The sequence below is a fragment of the Pseudochaenichthys georgianus genome, chromosome 9, assembly GCF_902827115.2.
Source record: "Pseudochaenichthys georgianus chromosome 9, fPseGeo1.2, whole genome shotgun sequence".
Lineage (NCBI taxonomy): Eukaryota > Metazoa > Chordata > Actinopteri > Perciformes > Channichthyidae > Pseudochaenichthys > Pseudochaenichthys georgianus.
The window spans coordinates 17,614,556-17,633,971 of NC_047511.1; the positions used below are offsets into that span (position 1 = coordinate 17,614,556).

Consider the following 19,416-nt stretch of genomic DNA (forward strand, 5'->3'; position numbering starts at 1 on the left):
GGCCAATCAAATGGCTTGTTTCAGTGGGCTAATCATAGGGAACAATCAAATTGGACAATGAAACAGCTCCTTACAGTACATTGGGGTCATTAAAATAGCTCAATACATTTGGCCAATCAATTGGCTCGTTACAATGGGCCAATGGAAATACTCGTTACATTAAGCTTATCAGGGGTTCAATCAAATGGCTCAATATAAGGTTTCAATCACATGACTAAATACAATATATTTTGTTGGATTTGCCCTTTGGGTTGATTAATTGAATTATACAGATTGGACAATTAACTTCATGTATTAGTTAACACTGACTAGTTTATGTGCACCACAGCTTATTTCCTGCGCGAAGTGTCAAGTTGCATCCTCCTCTTTGTTGCTGTAGGGTTGGACAAACGAGAAGTGGCTCCTCCCAACAAAGAGAGTGGAGCCACTGCATACAAACTCACCTGTTAAACTTGCAGCATCGGGGTGGAAATCTGACCGAGTAGCAAACAGAAGTCCTCCAGAAGAACTTTGCTCAATGTAAGTATCATGTTGTCCTTTTCTTCTTTGTTTTATTGATAAAATAATGGCTTTAGGTCCCTGAATATGCAATTAAGATTTAAAATGTTACTCCGGAGAAGCATACAAGCATTACATTTCACAGCTATTTTGACTCAGGTGGAGGGATTACTTGAATCCAATAAATACCTCTTTTACTTTGTGCACTTAAAAAGTCACATGAAATGAAAACCTGTTTAGTATTGAGCACTTTTTGTTTTACCAATGTCAAGTTAAGCCAAAAGTTCCATTAAGTAGCTGTCCTGAGAGACGATTGGATTACTGAGCCAGCCTACCAAGCCTCTCTCTGAAATGACTGTTGATGTTTCTTCTTGGAAAGTCAAGCCAATGCCAGCACAGAGGCATCCATTGACTACAGACAGATGCATGAGTACAGACTGTTGCAAAATTACTATAGCGAGACGTGAAACCAAGATCTAAAAAACCCCATTAAAAATCCTTCAAAATGCATTTTAAATGACTTTTTGTCAATGTTTGTTAAAAGGGTTGATTGAAAGTTCATTCTTGACCTTTCCTGTGAGCAATTATGACTGCTATTTTCTAAGGTCAGGAATCAATAACTCATATACAAATTGTTCTTAAAAAACAATGTCTATCAACAACCAGAGTAAGGTAGACAACTAAATACAAGTGGTTATCAAAAAAAGCCTATGCTCGCCTTTCTCTAAACCAAACGCCTTACTCCTCTATCTGCAGCCGGCACTGTACCATTTTTAAATAGAATTTGTGAATGCAGACTTAGTGCTTCTAACCAAACTGAACACTCTGATATTGCCCCGTCTCAGAAGCTAAGCAGGCTTGATCTGGGTCAGAGCTTGGATAGAAGACTGCCTGGGAATACCTGATGCTTTATTAAATTAGCATGTAACTTGTCATTTCACTCACGTGTGCTGAGTGAGACTTGTCAGTGGAAGTCAAAGAAAATCTTGTAGCAAAGAGTAAGCCTGACTGGAATACTTCAAAATAAATGAATTGATTTAAGTTAAGCAGCATCAAGCCGGGTCAAACCAAACCGAATTATTTATACATTTGTATATTATCTTTATGTATCTTACCTGTTAACATAGGATCATATTTACATTTTACATGTGCTACTGTAAGAAATTGCAATTTTCTTATTAAATTAAATTTAAATGCAAAATAGTACACGGTGAGAACAATGTACTGTATACAAATCAATAAATTAGGGTTATTTAAAGGGAAAAAAGGGGAGTCTGTTAAGAAAAAGAGAAACCTAAGAAACGATAAAGCTGGGAGTTAGGTAGAACAGTGAAGTTATTGAATATTTGATACAAGAAATATTTTTTTTTTACTATCTTATTGTTGTTAATATACAGTATGGGAGATTCTGATAGCACTTTACTTTATAACAATGGAGGAATTCAGTGTTTTCGTATAGAAAAATTCTACAAGATTATTCAAATGCTTTTTTGTAATATCTTTTTTTTAAGGATAACCAATGATTTGGAAATAACTGTCTTGTAGCACTATACTCTGTATAAAAGTACACTGATGGAATATTTCTACAAAGGACAAAATACTTCAGAAGCATATTTCCTCAAAAAAAGTATTGTAGAATAACAGCAGGCCACTAATGGGTGAAGTGATTATGTTTACCATACACTGTATAGTGAAGTAGCTTCACCATAAGAGCACTTATTAACGTATCTGCTGCAGTGGACACCATGGCCTCCACCCTCTCTGTGCGCAGTTACTCCGTGCGTCAGCCCTCCTTCTCCAGCATGTCCCAGAGGGACAGCAGTCGCAGCATCCGCTCCAAGTCTGCCGTGTCCTCCGCCACGCTGTCTCTGTCCCGCTCTGTTTCAATGGGCAACGGCCTCAACATGCTGGGCTCCAGTCTGTCCTTCAACGGCTTCTGTGCCGCAGCCAGTGAGAAGGAGACCATGATAGGCCTGAACGACCGGCTGGCCAACTACCTGGAGAAGGTGCGCTCTCTGGAGAGGTCCAACTCCGAGCTGGAGGTCAAGATCAAGCAGCTCATGCTGGAGAGGACCCCCAAAGGGCATGACATCGACGGGATGATGGCCCAGGCACATGCTATCGGGCAGGAGGTCAGTCATTGTAGATCATATTCTCCCAAAACAGAGAATTTCTCTCTAGCAGCATTTCATTGCACCCCGGTGATTGATATTACATTTACATATATGAGGACTTGTAAATATGTTTTTATAATTTGATGTGTAAATGTTGGCATTATTGAGAGACTTGGCTCAAGATAACCTCCCAGCGTAGGTAAATGCACCATATAAAATCAAAAGCAAGGCAGAGATGTTACTCTCTAATGTTAGGTAAATTGAAAATGAACCCTCCTTCAAGTTGACATTAACCCTCAAGAAAGTGCTTCAAAACAATGAATGCAGTAATATTACATTTGGGCATACTTACACACTCAAAATACTAACAATTTGTAGTCATGTGTAGTAGTCAAAGTTACCCTTGAAGTGTTTGTTTGAAGGCAATATTGAGATACAACCTTTTATTTATCAATTTTCAGAGAGATCTGGATGTTAAGACCACTTGATTGCACAGTAAATAAAACAGAGCACAAACATTATTAGAATAATTTCTAGTTATGCCAGATCTTCCTGAACCATCCACTCATGTCCTGCTCAGGTGAGGAAGAAGACGCTGGAGAACGCCCGCATCATGCTGGAGATTGATAATGCCCGGCTGGCGGCTGATGACTTCAGAGTCAAGTGAGTGTCACACAGAGCTTCCTTTCTTTACCTGCCTGTGAGTTGTTAGCATAGAAGCGCCAGAATGCAAAGCCATGTGAATAAGTGATCTTTAAGTCAGGCTGCGAAATAAGAGCTTCATTCCCACGCTGCTGAGGCATGTGCATAGATCTCCAGGAGCACAGGGTGATGGATCGTGCAGGTCAGAGAGACAGCGTGGCTTCTGAAGTCCAGAGCTGGCAGAAGGAAAGATGGGGGAGTCAGGATACACTGCTGATGCTTTTCACAATGTGTTGATGGTATTTCCTGTGACCTGATGTGCAGGAGCGATACATGAATTGGCAGTGATGGATGGCCTTAGCAGCAAAGAGCATGTTTACCTTCCATGCAGATATTTGTATGGTATCTTCACTTGTGTGTATCCACTCTGGGATGATTTCATGAGAAGTTTCATAAATTGTTTGCACGTGTTGCATTACCTCCAGTGTGTGACTTCCATGTCTCAAAGGAATGTTCCAAATAGTTTTACTCCAAAAACGTACTCTGTCTTTTGAGAGAAACATTTAAAATTATTTTTACGGCACATTTGGATCTAAGAATCCTCTTATATTCACATTTGATTTGCAAGTCTAATTTTAATCCAAAAAAGATGGAAGCATGAAGTGATATATATCATCGTTTTGTGTTACACAAGAAAAAAATATATAAATACATATAAAACATTGAAAAATAACCATACGATTTATATTATCATTTGACAAAGTACTCGACTTTTTAGCTTTTTTCTGAGCATCACACAACCTTGAAGGCTATGCGACATGATTAAAAGCCAGTTGGGGAAATCTAGTAAGTAAGGACTTTGATTTGATGACTTTTGCCAAATTACACTGCCCAAAGTCAAGAATGAATTTTAACACCGAACAATAACATAATAGGAAACAAATATTTGTTGATGCACCACAGGAATGCAGCAGACAAATTCACTTCCAGCAGCTATCTTTGCTTGGGTTAAGTTTTATAATGAGTCATGTAATACAAATACATGAATGGCTCCTTTCCTTCACTGTGTTTGTGGTGCAGATGGGAAGCGGAGGCCACACTCTGCCAGTCAGTAGAGAGGGACTGTCAGGCTCTGAAGAGAGCTAAGTCAGACCACGACCAGATGACCGCCACGCTGCGAGGAGACCTGGACAGCCTGAAGGAGGAGCTCTACTTCCTCAAGAAGAATCACGACGAGGTGAGATCCCACCGAGGTGAAGGTCCTGTCAGACATGATCAATGAGTGTTTACTTATCAAGATAATCACCTTACAAGTTGTCAAGAGTCATTTTGTACAAATGTCGGATGTCTTTAAAGCATCTCAAAAGATGAATGAAAGCCTCTCAAAATGACTAATGACTCTACCAGGGAACGTAACAATCATCTAAAACCACAGAGCTGTAACACATTCCAGTTTCATATCAGCAACAAAGTAGCCCAGGGTTTAACATTATTCAGTATCTGAAAGATTATCCTTTACGGATACACCCTTTTTCTTTGGTACCATAGTGCTTCGAGACAACACCTGTGTACACAAAACAGGAGCACTAGAGCCCATCCAGCCACATGTCGGGTGTGTCTAGACTGCAAGGTGTGGTATACAGGATGTAGACTGAACACTTGATTGAGTTTTTTTGATCTAAATTGACATTAATTCCTTTCTAGACCATTTTTTTTCAATAGTTACATACAATTTTCTTTCAATAGTTTTAATAAAATAAAGTTTCTAGGACTAGATTATTTAAACAATAACAAAATAAACCATTTCAAATGACTTTTTTCCATAAAACTAAGTACATTTTGCTGGTACTTTGACAAATGTAGTATTTTTGAATTCACAACGTCTTATAAAGTGGTATTACTACTTTTACTTAAGTTAAGGCACTGAAGTTAGATAGTGCAGCCTAAGAGATGTCCTGGGAGTAAATAGTAACTAAGATTCTGCAACATTAAACACTAATGTTTCTTTTCCTTTCTTTAAATGATCACAGGAGATGATTACAGTGAAGTCTCGTCTGGCCAACGAGCAGGTGAGCGTGGAGGTGGACGCGCCTCAGGGCCCTGACCTGGGGGCTATCATGGCTGAGCTGAGGGTCCAGTATGAGGGCATCGCGCGCAAGAACAAGGATGAGGCCGAGGCTTGGTACCTCAGGAAGGTCTGTCGCTGCATGAATCTATTCCGGTAGTAATACATGTTTATTTGCAATATCATAGACCTCTGTACTGTACATAACACGTGTGTCTACAGTTGGACGCGGTTCAGTCAGAGGTCAAAGAAAGCAACGAGGCTCTGCGTAGTGCCCAAAGCGAGCTCAGTGAGAGGCGACGATTCCTGCAAGCTCTGGAGGTCGAACTTGACAATATTCGGAGGCAGGTAAAGTATTCATAACATTCGAGTGTAATCACATATTTTTCCAGGAAGAACGCTTCCCATGTTGTCTCTCTTTCAGAAATGAACCAAATCTTTTGCTACTACTGTATTTCTCTACTTCTTTGGAGTTCAGCCCCATCCTCACCTCTTCTCTTCTGCACACACATTATCCACAGATTACAGCTGTCTTCTCCTTGTCAACAAAGAGAGTTTAGCACAATGTACACCGCTATTTTATTTTGCTCCGATAATCAATCAGAGTGACAACAAGACGTAGACTCAAACAAGCCTATGTTTTGTCTGTGTCTCCGTTACATGTTAACACAGGTCAAACTAGCATATGGCGCGGTTCAGTGGAGTCAAATATAGCTCATCGATGTTTGCCTTATAGTGAGCACACAGTGTTGAATGCAGAGATATTACGGTGCTGACAGTCTCAAGTATGTGTGGTTGATTGGTGAGGGGGCGTGAACATATGTAGGTAAACAGACAAAGTGATGCTGGGTGGTAAAAGTGTCCATTATGTGACAGTGGTGACGCTTTAGTGGACTTCACAGAGGAACATCGTGTATAGTACAGATAACGCTTATGTGAACAATCTGATAAAGGTGCCCTGTTGAATTTTTTTTATATTACAGTAAATGTATCCATGCATTTCTACAACATAGGACATCGGGACATTTTGAAATGATTTAAAATACAAGTGAAACACACAATGATTTTCATTGTCAATTATTCTATTATCTTGAACAATCCATTAGTTGTTTGGTCTATAAAAGGTCAGAAAGCCAAGGATTCTAGGAGTTGGTGGAGACCAAAACAAAGCTAAAAGTAGAGTTAATACGTTTTCTAGAGCTATTTCAAACATATGGATGTAATTTATAGATCTTAAACTACTAAAGGATGCTTATTTAATATGCTTCAGTGAGTGTTTCGTAATGTAAAACGTTATAGTACGACGTATTACCTACTGTCACTGATCACTCCCTGTTTGTTCTGTTCACAGGTGAGTGTGTTGGAAGGAAACCTGGCTGAAACGGGGCACAAGTACTCAGTGGAGATGGACCGTCTTCAGACCACGCTGACCCAGTTGGAGGACGAGCTGTCTCAGCTGCGTTTGGACATGCAACGCAACAAGACCGAGTACGAGCAGCTGCTGCGCATCAAACAGAACCTGGAGATGGAGATCGCTACCTACAGGAGGCTGCTGGAGGGGGAGGAAACGTGAGTGAGGGTCGCAGGATCAGTGCTCAGAAATACACAGATAGCGTACCTATGTTTATTTCTATAAAGATAAAACATGTTTGGCATGCTCCCCTGAATTTGACAGAGGACAGTTTCAAAATGGGGATTAGTGAGATGGAGGGGTTAGACAAAAGGTCCAAGGCTGCAATGGGCCGTTGTTGTATATGACATGCACTGTAAACATATTATTTCAGTACTTACAAAATAACACTGATTATAATCCAGGAAATAAATGAAAAACATTGTCATTTCCCCATGTTTGCATTTAGCTACAGAGGAGTACATTGAGTGGAGTTTGCTGGGATATAAAGGGCACTCATTCACTTATTCTCAAAGCAAAAGAGAGAATTTGCATATTTCCCAAAATGTGGAACTTTAAAATGTCGTGCATCAGATAGTTAGTTAACATGAAATCTGCTTTATCTTTTGAATGACGTTGTTTTTTCCCTCGGCCTACAGGGTAAAAGAAAAACCTCCTAAAAGTAAGTTCAGTTTTTTTTTATGTCATAAGGACAAAAACTTCTTCGCTAATTTTGAATAAAGTCTTCTGTTTCTTCATAAGGTCTACAATCTTGCTGAAGGTTATTTGTTAAAAAAAAACAACACTAGCTTGTTTGTCAGTGTTGGCTTGTTGTATGAATAACAAAGGATAGAAAAGAGAAAAGGGTTAGTTAGCTTCTAATTTTCACCCCTATCAGATCCTGTGTGTGTCAAGTGACCACACCAGAGGACATACTTCCTGTTGGTTAAATGCAGTCTGCAAAACGTAGGAAGGGATCTGATACTCCTGCAGGACCTGTTTTCTGCTGTGATGGCCTACCATTGTATTTACTGTCTGCACGTTAATACGCGTTACCAATTGATATTACTAGAGCAGACAATATCCTGCAGGAGCATAAAGGAGCTTCCGATCCTTTCCTACATGCAGACTATCCATTTAGGACACTTGAGATTTGGACTTAGCACACCTGCAGGATCTGATAAGAATACAAAGCACACTCGCTGACTCTCTCTCTTCTATTTCATCCCTTTTGTATTTTTTTGCACTGAGTAAGATTACTGGCATGTGTTTTTTTTTTTTAGCTTTACAGCCGTTTATAGTGTTGTTCCATCAGAAGAAGTTTTTTGACAACATTTTATGTACTTTTTGGGACTTATGTGATTAACCCTGATTTGTTTTCCATATCACAGAAGAACCTGATATAAGGACCAGGAAGATTGTAAAAGTCGTCACCCAGACCATGATCAATGGCAAAGTGGTGGATGAGTCCAGTGAAGTGGAGCAGATCGAGGAGCGCAAAAAATAAGCCAAAGTCTTGCAAGAGGAGAAGCAAAGACGTCTATTTAACCCAAAGTTCATCTAATTTCAAAACAACATTCTTGTTGAGGCCACACAATAGACTGATTAATGAGTTCAACCTAAAATAAAAATAAAGTGATTTGCAAGATCATGATATATTTCATTACATACAGTGGATCTCTTGTTGGCAGAAACTCTTACTTATAATGAAATGATTCTCATAAATGTTTAAATAGTCTGTATAATGATGTCCAAATCTTATCTGAAACTTCTGCTGTGACTTACAGTGACTTACAGTAATGCAACCTTAACCTCATTTCATCCATCACATTTTTTAGGGGGGTGGGAGGGTTTCTTATTCCTCGCTTACCTTAGCTTAGCTTAGCATGAAAACAATGGTAACCAGCTAGCTTGGCTTTGTCAACCATACAATTTAACTCTAAAACAAAGTGCAAAGAAGTCTTCATTCTAAGCTAATCCAACCAGCCGCCGGATGTTGCTAGTGCACAGACATAAGGGTGTAACTCTCACCATGAAAGAAAATAAGAGTTTATCCTAAAAATATTTCGCTATTTCCTTTAATACATGCTGAAGCTTTCAGAAAATGTCTTGATCTTGCAACAACATCTACTCTATGTGCATGAGAGTTTGTAGTTGTATGTAAAGAAATAAACCAAAGCAGCTGTACAGTCTCAATAAAACAGGGTTTTAAAAAAAAGTGTCCCTTTCATTTTTCGACAGAAACGTTGGCTGATACTGGAGGAACATAATATTACAGTGAAACAGAGAAATGTGATTCTGCACTGAGAAGGCTGAAACTAAAATACCTACAAACAGTAGTTTCAGGTGACAGGCTTTGTGGCATTGTGTGTGTGTGTGTGTGTGTGTGTGTGTGTGTGTGTGTGTGTGTGTGTGTGTGTGTGTGTGTGTGTGTGTGTGTGTGTGTGTGTGTGTGTGTGTGTGTGTGTGTGTGTGTGTGTGTGTGTGTGTGTGTTTTGCCTCTCACTATGTACACCTGTACATACAATTTACAGGAGTTGAAGTTATATTGAAGTAAAAAGTCACTCATTTCTGAACATGTATTTCAGATGTCAATAAAGTAGAACTACTAGACAACCAAACCAAATGCCTACAGTGCTGCAAGTGAAAACTACTGATGTATCCATCTTCCAATGAGGTGATTAAGTGTTACTGTGTGATTTTATCATTTTACCCCATGTTGAGGTTTTAGTTGACATGAGCAGATTGTCCTGCACATGTTGATCCTCTGAATCAACATTACAATGTCTATTGATAGTTTGATGAGCAGCGCCTCCCTGTGGAGAACATAAGTAAATGCCCTTTAAGAAATCTTTATAATTTACTTTTCAAGTTATCTTGTTATCTTGGATTTTCAATATAGGCCTATGTGGGGAAATGTGTGACATTACCTTTTATACAAACAAATCTGTTGAGGGTACAACATTCTTGAGGGTAAAATATTGACATCTGTTGACTGAAATTGAAATAACAAATAATAATGTCAATCCAAAAACAGGTGCATATGGGGTCTGTACAATAAATAAGTGTTTTAAACGAGCAGGAAATGCGAAACCTTTTTTTGTTTTTTTTATAAATAAGTGGAAATATCAATAAAATATCAATACTTGAAATGTCGTTACTGTACGTTGAGGCTTGACTCAGGTTGCTAGGTGTTAAGGTCCTTACACAGCGAGCCGATTTTCGGCATCGATAGATGTCGGGACGTCGATGAGCATTGTGTCGCCCTACTCAGATTGGTGTGTACCGGCCAAAGAAATCACTCTGATTGGCTGTTCAGCTTAGCGAATCAGTGCATGAGAAGCGAAACGGAATTGAGGGACCCAAACAAACTATTAAGAATGCAAATCTGAGATTTCATTGAACTCCAGCTCTCGACACAGGTTCGGGAAACGAGGCACGAGCGTCATGTTACCATGCTCTTACCATGCTCTTACCATGCTGTTACCATGCCACGCAACCTCTCATTCCCCTGATAGGTGGAGAGTTGCCCATATAGGCGGAGCACCCCGTTTCTGACGTCAGAACAATTTCAAATCTGTATCAGTCTGTATCAGATCCGTTGCAGCCCCGTTTTTAGAGATCTGGGTATGGAGGAAAAGAGAGAGGGTTGTGTTTTCTGACACTTGGTGAGTTCCCTGACACACCGGGGACACATTCACATATAAAAGACGTACAAAAGTGCATTGTGCATGATAGGTCCCCTTTAATAAAATTACTTTTTCCTGGCCGCTTTTTTAGACGATTTGAGCCGTAAAACCACCACAGCTTCATGAACTCACTCTATTAGTCAAGCTGGTGCAGTAAATATCGGAAAAATATTAAATATATTTAATTACAGTAAAGTTGTTGCTGTAAATAACCAACATATGAGGACAGATGTAACCATTTCACATCTTTCAATACTTTTAAAACATTTTGTCCGAGTGATAAAATGATTTAAAGTCTTACACCTTTGCACAATTTTTCAGAAAATTGTTGTTTTACAGACACCATAGAGGTTTAACCTGACATTTGTCTTGATATGTAATCCATATTCAATGATTATTTGATGATTTTAAGGGATTAATACGTCGGTGTTTTCAAATTAAAATTGACATTGCAGACAATTTAAGAAATAAAAAGAAACTTACCTTAATATAAAGAGTAGAAAATAGCTGGTATAATCATCAGGGACATCATTAATTGCAGGTTAAATTAATGATTGTTACGGCCGCCGCCTCCCCGGTCGTGTTAACTCTGTTTTGCCTGTGTTATATGTAAATGAGCTGCGCGGTTGCCCTGATGTCATTGGCTACCCATCTCCTGGTCCGCCCCCGAAGATAGTGATTGGATGTGTTTAGATTAGTTTAGTGTTACATTGACTGTTGTCCTTACGCGTAGCTGTGTTTTCTTACAGCATCCTTTTGTTAGTTTGTTTTGTTTGTTAGTATCTATTCCTTTGTGTTTGATTAGGCTCCCCTTTTAGGCTGCAGCCACACGAGGACGATAACGGAAACGCACCGAAATCGTTATCAAAAAAGTTTCCACACGCAATAGGCACCAGAAACGTGTCCGTCCACACGAGACAGCTCGAACCGCTGGAGACGAACTTCTGCCACAAAATACACCGAAAGCAGCGAAGAAGACTTCTCGCGCATGCATGGTTGCCCTTCTGTTTATTCTCCGCGCTGCCGGATTTAGCAGCAGAGGTGGGGTTTCGCCGGTCAACATGTTGAAAGTTGAAATCTTCCGGACAAAATTAGAAAAGTGCCGGTCAAAGGTCTTCTTTGTTATTCATTGAGCTTTAAAACAAATGAATAACGACTCTATATAATAATATAAGAATAATACACGGAGGACGGAGCCTCTCTTTTCCTCCCCCTCTGCTGACAGCCCGTCAGTATCCGTGGTCTCATTCTTTCACACACACATACGGGTATTGGGCCGAGGGCAAAACCGTACTTCCGGTATCCGCCATTTTACGCGAAGTGCAAGCAGGCCGAGGGTTTAGCCCAAGCGGCAAACTCTGGGGAACAGCCGGGACGCCAATACGGAAGTGCCACACACTGCAGTTCATACATGGGCCGCTAGGGACTGGCTGCAGAAAGGAGCAATTTCCATAGACCCCCATGTTAAAATGCCCAACTTTACAGCAGAAAAAAACATGTTTCTACCCCTGGATGCAATAAATATTATTATCGATATAGTTAGATTCCACCTTCATGATTATGAATCTGTGAGTGAATTGTTTTCTAACACGACCCTTTTATTTATATTAGGTCTTAAAGTGTTTGCATAAATTAGGGCGTGGTCACTTTGATGGACACGTACATCAAAAACGGGCTAAACGGGAGCAAATGTTAATAGGGGACCCAATTATCCCAGTGGTGGCCGCCGGAGCTAACGGAGCCGCAGGGGGCTAGCTCCAGCCGGCGTCCCGGAGCTAGCCCACTGCGGCTCCGTTAGGTCCGGGCGGTGGAGTCCGTCGTTATAACTGGAGATCAAGGAATGCAGCGAAACGCAGACTTGGTTCGCCTGCTGTAGTATTAGCTAAACAAATGATGTTGAACAAGGCTTATTAAGCTGAACATCGCCACAATTGTTCTGCTATGTATCGGTACTTCTTTTCCTAACGTGTGAATGACAACCATTAAGAATAACAAAATATAGCTAATTCTCTTGCAGATGAATGTAACGTTTATATAGGGGAACTACACTGTTAGCAGTAACTTGGTATGCATGTATTTCATGTTCGCTTAGCTTCTTAGCCTGAGCCAGCGCCATATAGATAGTATATATATATATAGATATCTATCTATATGGCGCTGGCCTGAGCTAGCTCTGTTTACTTCCAGTTTGGAGGCAGCAGGTCCAGCCTCGGCTCCGCCTCTTTGCCCTTATTTGGAGCAGGCGGGATTAGACTTTGACGTTGCTGTCAAGCCGTTAGTGGCCGACTCCGCCTACTAAGGGCTTCTCGGCAACTCTGCAGAATCCTATGGGTGACGTCACGGACACTACGTCCATTTATATATACAGTCTATGGTTTAGCGGTACACCGTCTAGGTGTTGCTAAGCTTCCTGTACTGAATATCATAGTCTATTGCCTTAATCAATATCTAGTCAACTCTAAAATACCACAATGGCATGATAATATTATTGTGACAAGTGGGGTATTCACCTGGTGTTTCCAGAAATTAGACGTAGATGCTGCCAAAATCGACGAAGGCCACTTTCGAGGGTCGTTTTTCCATACATCTGCAGGCAGTCTGTAAGGGCAATCCGACAACCCACACAGCTCTAGTTTACGCTGGTAACGACTTAGAGCACACCCCTCAAGTCCAGAGATGTAATCCGAAGACATGCAGCGATTTCTTCGGTCGTTAATTCAGAAAAAAAACCTAGTGCGCTCTGCCTGGTTACGTTAGCTAGCTGTTTATTTGCACCTCCAGGATATTTGCACCTCCAGGAAAATGGCGTATTGTTGCATTGTGGGTAGCTCGTGACGTCACTGTGTGTGAAAGACATTGCTGATCCAGTAATGCGTGACCCGACAGTAAAAATAAACATATTTATAACTAGTTTAGGTAGTTTGAGAGGTAATTAAAATAGCTAAGGGTGATGATCTAACTTGAAGTGTGTGTTTTGTTCCGCTCATCGCTCCATCACAGCGGGCGGAGCTGCAGGTTATCATGCAGAGCTGCGTGTCTCCTGTCCGATTAGACTTCACTCGCGTTTATGTCCATATCGATCAAATCTAGCTGGAAGCTCCTGCTGGGTGCACTGTCCTGCGAGATAACGGGACCTGGCTCGAAACACTGGGGCTATTGCGTCATCGTTATCAGGAAATGATCGTTATAGGGCGTAATCACGGAACCGTTTTGCCCCCCCAGAGCGTTTCGTCCGCAGATCTGCACCTTGGTTGGGACCCGTTATCGTTTTCTGCGTTTCCATGTCGGCCTCGTGTGGCCGAACCGTCTATCTGATAGAGAACTGTAGCAGATACGACCGTTATCGTCCTTGTGTGGCTGCAGCCTCAGAGTCCTCCCTTTGTTTGGTTGCTCAGTTAAACCTGCGCCCTTTTGGCCTTTTTGTTTGTTCCAGGCTGCTTGTGTAACCCCGGTGTAGTGTCCCCTCGGCAACAGATCACTCAGAGTTGGTGATTACTTAAGTTTATTTCCTGCGTTTCAATAGACAACATAAAAAGGACACGTGCGTTCCTCAAGAGATCCTATGTCTTTTACAAAACAAGTGTCCAATAATCAACAACAAAACATCAATGATCATATAGTGGTAGTATTTCCATAAGCAATGTGAAACATTAAACATAAACAAACTGGTGTAGGCTACAAAACTCACAAACCTGCGTTTCAATGGACAACATAACCCCACTGCAGTCAGCATGTCGTAGTGTCACTGGGCAAGACACTTCACCCAAATTGCTCCTGTGGGGATTGTCCACAGTATTGTATGTATATGTATGTAAGTCGCTTTGGATAAAAGCGCCTAACAAGTGACATGTAATGTAATAGCAAATGGGCTTTTCTGATTAAGAAACACAGATTATCTGGTATTTTAACGAGGAAAACTACAAATGTAATATTGAAAGCCTGTGCACCTCAAACTTTTTGATAGTTAGCTGTTTAACCTAAAAATATTCCCTTTCATTTCTACATAAAACAGTGTATTTGCAATGAATTTGGATGTCACTGAAGATATTTGAGAAGACAAAGTTGACATATAGCAATGCCTCAAACTCCCATCCTACTAAATGAGCCTCAGCTGATCTGAAAGTATGAAGCCCCCCCCCCTGCTGGGGACATGGGGGGAGGCAGATTATGTCCCATCCTGGGAGAACACCAAGGCCTACAGCTCCTGACAGGATGTACACAAATCCTGTGAAGTCTCCGTGGAAGTGTGGACACCTTGGTCAGCAGAGATATTCACCTGTTTAACCTCCTCCTCTCATGCCTTAAACTCCTCCTATTGGCCTGTGTCCCCCACCCCCCCAGGAAGGAGCCCTGTTTCTCTGGCTGTTTGTTCTACAGGAAATTGACCGAAGCTGACCCACTGATGTTTGTGCTCCAGCAGGTCTTCACACGCCGCCTGGATGAAGACGTAGCGTTCGGTGCGTTTTGGTTCCGCCTCGGTACGTGATAAGTGAACAGTAAATGTGTGTGGCTGCGAGCTGAGAGAGCGGTGCAATTGGTTGTTGATTGATTGATGGTTGTGTGAAGAGAAGTGTGGAGTGGAAGTGGGAAATATTTTTCTTTAAATTCCATGTTTGAGTTAATACAATTATATTGTATTTTAAACAGTGTGTACAATAATTACATCTAAAGTGCATGCATCAGCAGAGCATTTCTTACACAAAAGAGAAACTTGCACTTTCTGCCATTTTGGATGAAATGAAACTATTCATTCAGTTCCTCTGGAGATGAGAGAAAAAGTGCTAATTTCTTAAAAGTAGAAATATCCAATTGTAAAAATACTCCGTTACAAGTAAATGTCCTGCTTTCAAAATATTACTTCAGTAAAAGTAAAAAATAATTGGCATAGCTCATTTCAGAATCATATTAAATTACTGGATTGTGATGGAGTGGTGTGTCTATCACAGCTAGTTAAGTTGAAGCTCCTCATTTCCTTTGTATGCTGCAGTTGGATATTTTAACCTAGTTATATGTCAATGTTTAAAATCAGTTCATTTATATTTCGTGTCAGCTAATAATTGGAATCTGTAAAGTAATTAAAGATAAATGAAGTGGAATAAATAGTTCAAAAAAGAAAGCTTCTAAAATGTACTGGAGTAGAAGTATAAAGTAGCATAAAATGAAAATACAAAGTACAAGAACTTCAAAATGATACTTAAGTACAGTACTTGAGTAGATGTACTTAACTGCATTCCATCACTGAGGGCAGTGATATTTAGTCTGAGAGGACGATGAGTCTGACCTTCTCCTTCACTTCTCCCTCGGTTCCTCTCCAACAGGCTGCCAGGGGTAGGAAGAGGAGGCAGAGCAGAGGCCCAGAGGAGCCCCCACAGAGACGATTCCGTCAGGGTAGCCCCAGCCCATAGCCCCCCACCTCCACCCCCCCCACAGGCCATGCTGGAGGAGGTCCGGCTGGATGTGAGTCCTCCTGATGTTTAGTTTAAAACCTGCTTCATGTTTTTGTGTCGGTGCAGCCTCTCTCTGTGTGTCCTAAAGGTTCATCCAGGACCCCTCCAGGAGCCTGTGGAGGGCCCCCAGCCTGAGCCCTGCCCCTCCTGCCCGAGCCCCCACTGCTTTTGATGAAGTGTTGGAGATGATCATGGCCTGGGTGTCTCACACTCCCTACAGCAGGGAGATGTGAGCGTCCTGCAGGAGACAGGGCCACTGCTGAGACAGTACCTCACACACACACACACACACACACACACACACACACACACACACACACACACACACACACACACACACACACACACACACACACACACACACACACACACACACACACACACACACACACACACACACACACACACACACACACACACACACACACACACACACACACACACACACACACACACACACACATAATTTCTTAGTAGTTTAAGTCGTTTTTAAATAAGTTTAAAGCACTTTTGAATAGTTTGTAGTTTAATTTCTTGAATTTCTTCTTAGTTAAGAGATATGTTTTAAGTTTAAGTTTCACTTTTTACTATGTGATAAATGTTCCATTTTAATTCCTTATTAATCTATGGATAATCTCTTTTATTCCTTCTTAGTTTTTTAGATAAGCATTAAGTATTTCACTTTTTAGTATGATGATAAGTTTTAAATGTTTTATTTTTCAGTAGTTTGTGGATAAGTTGGAAATGTAAAATGTGTGTGTATGTTGATAAGTTTTGACATGTTTTATTCCTTTTAGTTTTAACTGTTGCAGTTGGTGCAGTGTGAGAGATGATCACGGCCTGGATGTCTGACCTTCCCTTCAACCGGGAGATGTGAGCGTCCTGCAGGAGAGCTGGGCTGCAGTCGGATAGTTTAAAAATCAGCTCCTAAATTCTAACCCTATCGTCTATTCCTTGACCTCTGAGTGAAACGTCACGGGGTTAAGGGATAGTGGATAGGAGAATTCAAAAGGACTTAGGAGAAGAGACTGCGGTACTTTAGAGAATCCGAATGCACTTTCACTATCCGACGTGTTTATGATGCGCCAGCGGACGTCATTGTGTGCGTCTGCTGCTGTGGGGAAACTATGGAAACCACAGTTTTCTATAGAGGCTTCCTAATGACGTCACGGGATTTCGCGGCAGCCATGTTGGAGTACCACTCGTACCACTCTACTGGCGGGAGCGTTCAAAAATGGCGAAAATGAAAGGATACTACGAATCACTAAACCCGGAGGATAAGACCGTTTACAGAGACAAAGGTGCGTCGATTGGTTCGGTGGACCCTTATTTGATTCCCGTTAATGATGACAGCACCGACATAAATTCATGGCCTTCACTTTCCTACTTTGATATCGTGAACTACCTCGTTTTTTCGCCTATTCCATTGTACACCATGGAGGAAATGAAGGCGTACAAGATGAGACGAGATGTGGCTGTAATAGCTGGAAAAGTGAGTAAATATTTCGTGAGGTCCTCTTCAGCTGGCTTTTTAAATATCCCTAAGGTCCCCCAAAATAAAATGGGTGAGGCTGCTTTTATCCACTACGCTACCAAGAAATATCAGAGGCCAACTCAGTGGACATTTTTAAACACCAGCTTTGTATTTATGTTTACTTTAATTTATAGGGATATCGTTGCATCAATAAACTTAGTCTTGTGTCTTATTTATTTGTATTATCATACCTTTTACCTCCTCCTGTCTCTTAACCAAAATGTTATATGTTGTTGCTATGCTGCATGTACCTGTAAAGGTCTTAACATCTGATCTGAGGGGAATTTCTTGTGGTTTATTTTTAACTTGTGATGTGTGCCATTTTGTAAAGCACTTTGAGCTACACATGCTTTATGAAAAGGTCTTTATAACTAAAGCTTTATTATATATTGCAATATATTTTAAATTACAAAAGTTGTGAACCTATTCTTGGTTGTCAGCTTCTGTTATGGGCTACCTAGCATAGGAATATGACAAGAGCTGACCACCCACTGGTTAGGGTTGCCAGAAACTGACCATGATCAAAATCGATTATTCGGCAGCCCTGGCGAATAATAATCGATTATTCGACCGCCCCGACACTTTCAGAGACTTTTAAAAGGAAAGAGAAACTGCCGCAGAACAGTGAAAAGGCCAACACAATAACAGCCAAGATAGCTGAATTCATCGCGTTGGATGACCAGCCGTTATCTGTTACCTTTTTTTTCTCTTAATGCATTGCATAAAGATCGGATCGGGAAAAATCGGTATCGACATATTGTCAAAATCAAATGATCGGAATCGGATCGGGAGCAAAAAAAGGTGATCGGGACATCCCTAACATTAATCTTCCATGCCTGAAAACATCTTAAATAATTGTTCAAACATTCCCCTACACAACCAAACCCCAAATCACTTTTCTGATTATCAAGACATTTAATTGACCAAGTACAACATTGACAATAATGTAATAATAATTACAATACAAACATATCATATTTTTCAATCTGATATGGGTTGATTGGGGTGTAACAGAATGTAAAGGCTCAATCAACGGGTATTACAGTATCACACACATTATTCAGGTCGCAGCACACTTCAGCTATTTTATCCATCAATGTAATCCCATCTACATCTTTAGAAAGTAAAAAATACATTAGTAATATATTACAAGCTTTTCTTTTAAGTTAACATTTTCTGTTGTTACATTATTAATTTCAAATGACATTTTGTCAATCATTTCACCAGTCAAATCAGTCTGAGTTGCAGTGCCAGTCTCTGGTTCAATCATTCCTTCTTCTTCCCCAGTGGCTCCCAGGACCGGTGCGGGCTCTTCTGGAGATGGAATATCAGATACCATGCTGTAGAGATCAAGTGGTGCGATGGATGACCTTTTTCTGGCGCGTTTATACCTGGCATGTGTAGCAGGGGAAGGTGCTGTAATTTTCTCGTGGCCCAATTTGACAGACGTGCCCAGTCAGGATGATTTTTGTCAAAAAGTGCCACTGGTTTACCCGCAAATAAATCAGATTGTAGGTCAGTTATATCCTGGGTGAACTGTTAATTAATACAAATTTGACCTCTTTTGACAGGCGAAGTCAGACTTTAGATATATTTAAAATGCTGGTGTCAAGACATTGGAACATGACAAATAATTGAGGAAACCAAAAGCCTCTGAAAAGGTGCCAGGGACTGTACAGCCTTTACTGTTTACATATAATCAAATGGCCAGTAGGGGGAGGAATTTCTTTAAATTACAGTTAAACGAAGCACTGCAGGGGATTGACAGACTGGTGGGAAGATGACCTGAGCCAAGGGATGACTTTGTTTTGTAGATACTCCACAATCTGATATGTCGATCGATGACACAGACTCCAGGATTCATATGTCCGTGTTAAGATACATGTCTTAGTAAGTGGGTTGTATGTTGATTTTGAATGTTTGTATGTAAAACCTGACACTTACCTGACGTGAAATGATCCCCACAAACGCGAGTATAGTTGTGGTTGGATGGTTTGAGATCCTCCCGTCCGATCCTATTGAGCCATGTTTCCCGTC

At 40.8% G+C, this 19,416-nt stretch overlaps 1 protein-coding gene across 1 annotated transcript; it reads left to right on the forward strand.

Moving 5' to 3' along the window:
* The first annotated feature begins 473 nt into the window (after positions 1-473).
* On the forward strand, positions 474-8,216 carry krt1-c5 (keratin, type 1, gene c5). Its single transcript, XM_034091748.1, has 9 exons — positions 474-519; positions 2,236-2,630; positions 3,193-3,275; positions 4,335-4,491; positions 5,285-5,449; positions 5,542-5,667; positions 6,671-6,888; positions 7,369-7,391; positions 8,101-8,216. The coding sequence occupies exons 2-9, from the start codon at positions 2,244-2,246 to the stop codon at positions 8,214-8,216; spliced, it is 1,275 nt and encodes a 424-aa protein (XP_033947639.1). The 5' UTR covers positions 474-519; positions 2,236-2,243.
* Positions 8,217-19,416: the final 11,200 nt, after the last annotated feature.

Bases quoted from the DNA above. Each gene is read 5' to 3' on its own strand.
- krt1-c5 (XM_034091748.1), top strand. From the start codon at position 2,244: ATGGCCTCCACCCTCTCTGTGCGCAGTTACTCCGTGCGTCAGCCCTCC. The intron at 2,631-3,192 runs GTCAGTCATTGT...TGTCCTGCTCAG, and splicing joins CACATGCTATCGGGCAGGAG to GTGAGGAAGAAGACGCTGGA. The intron at 5,450-5,541 runs GTCTGTCGCTGC...GTGTGTCTACAG, and splicing joins AGGCTTGGTACCTCAGGAAG to TTGGACGCGGTTCAGTCAGA.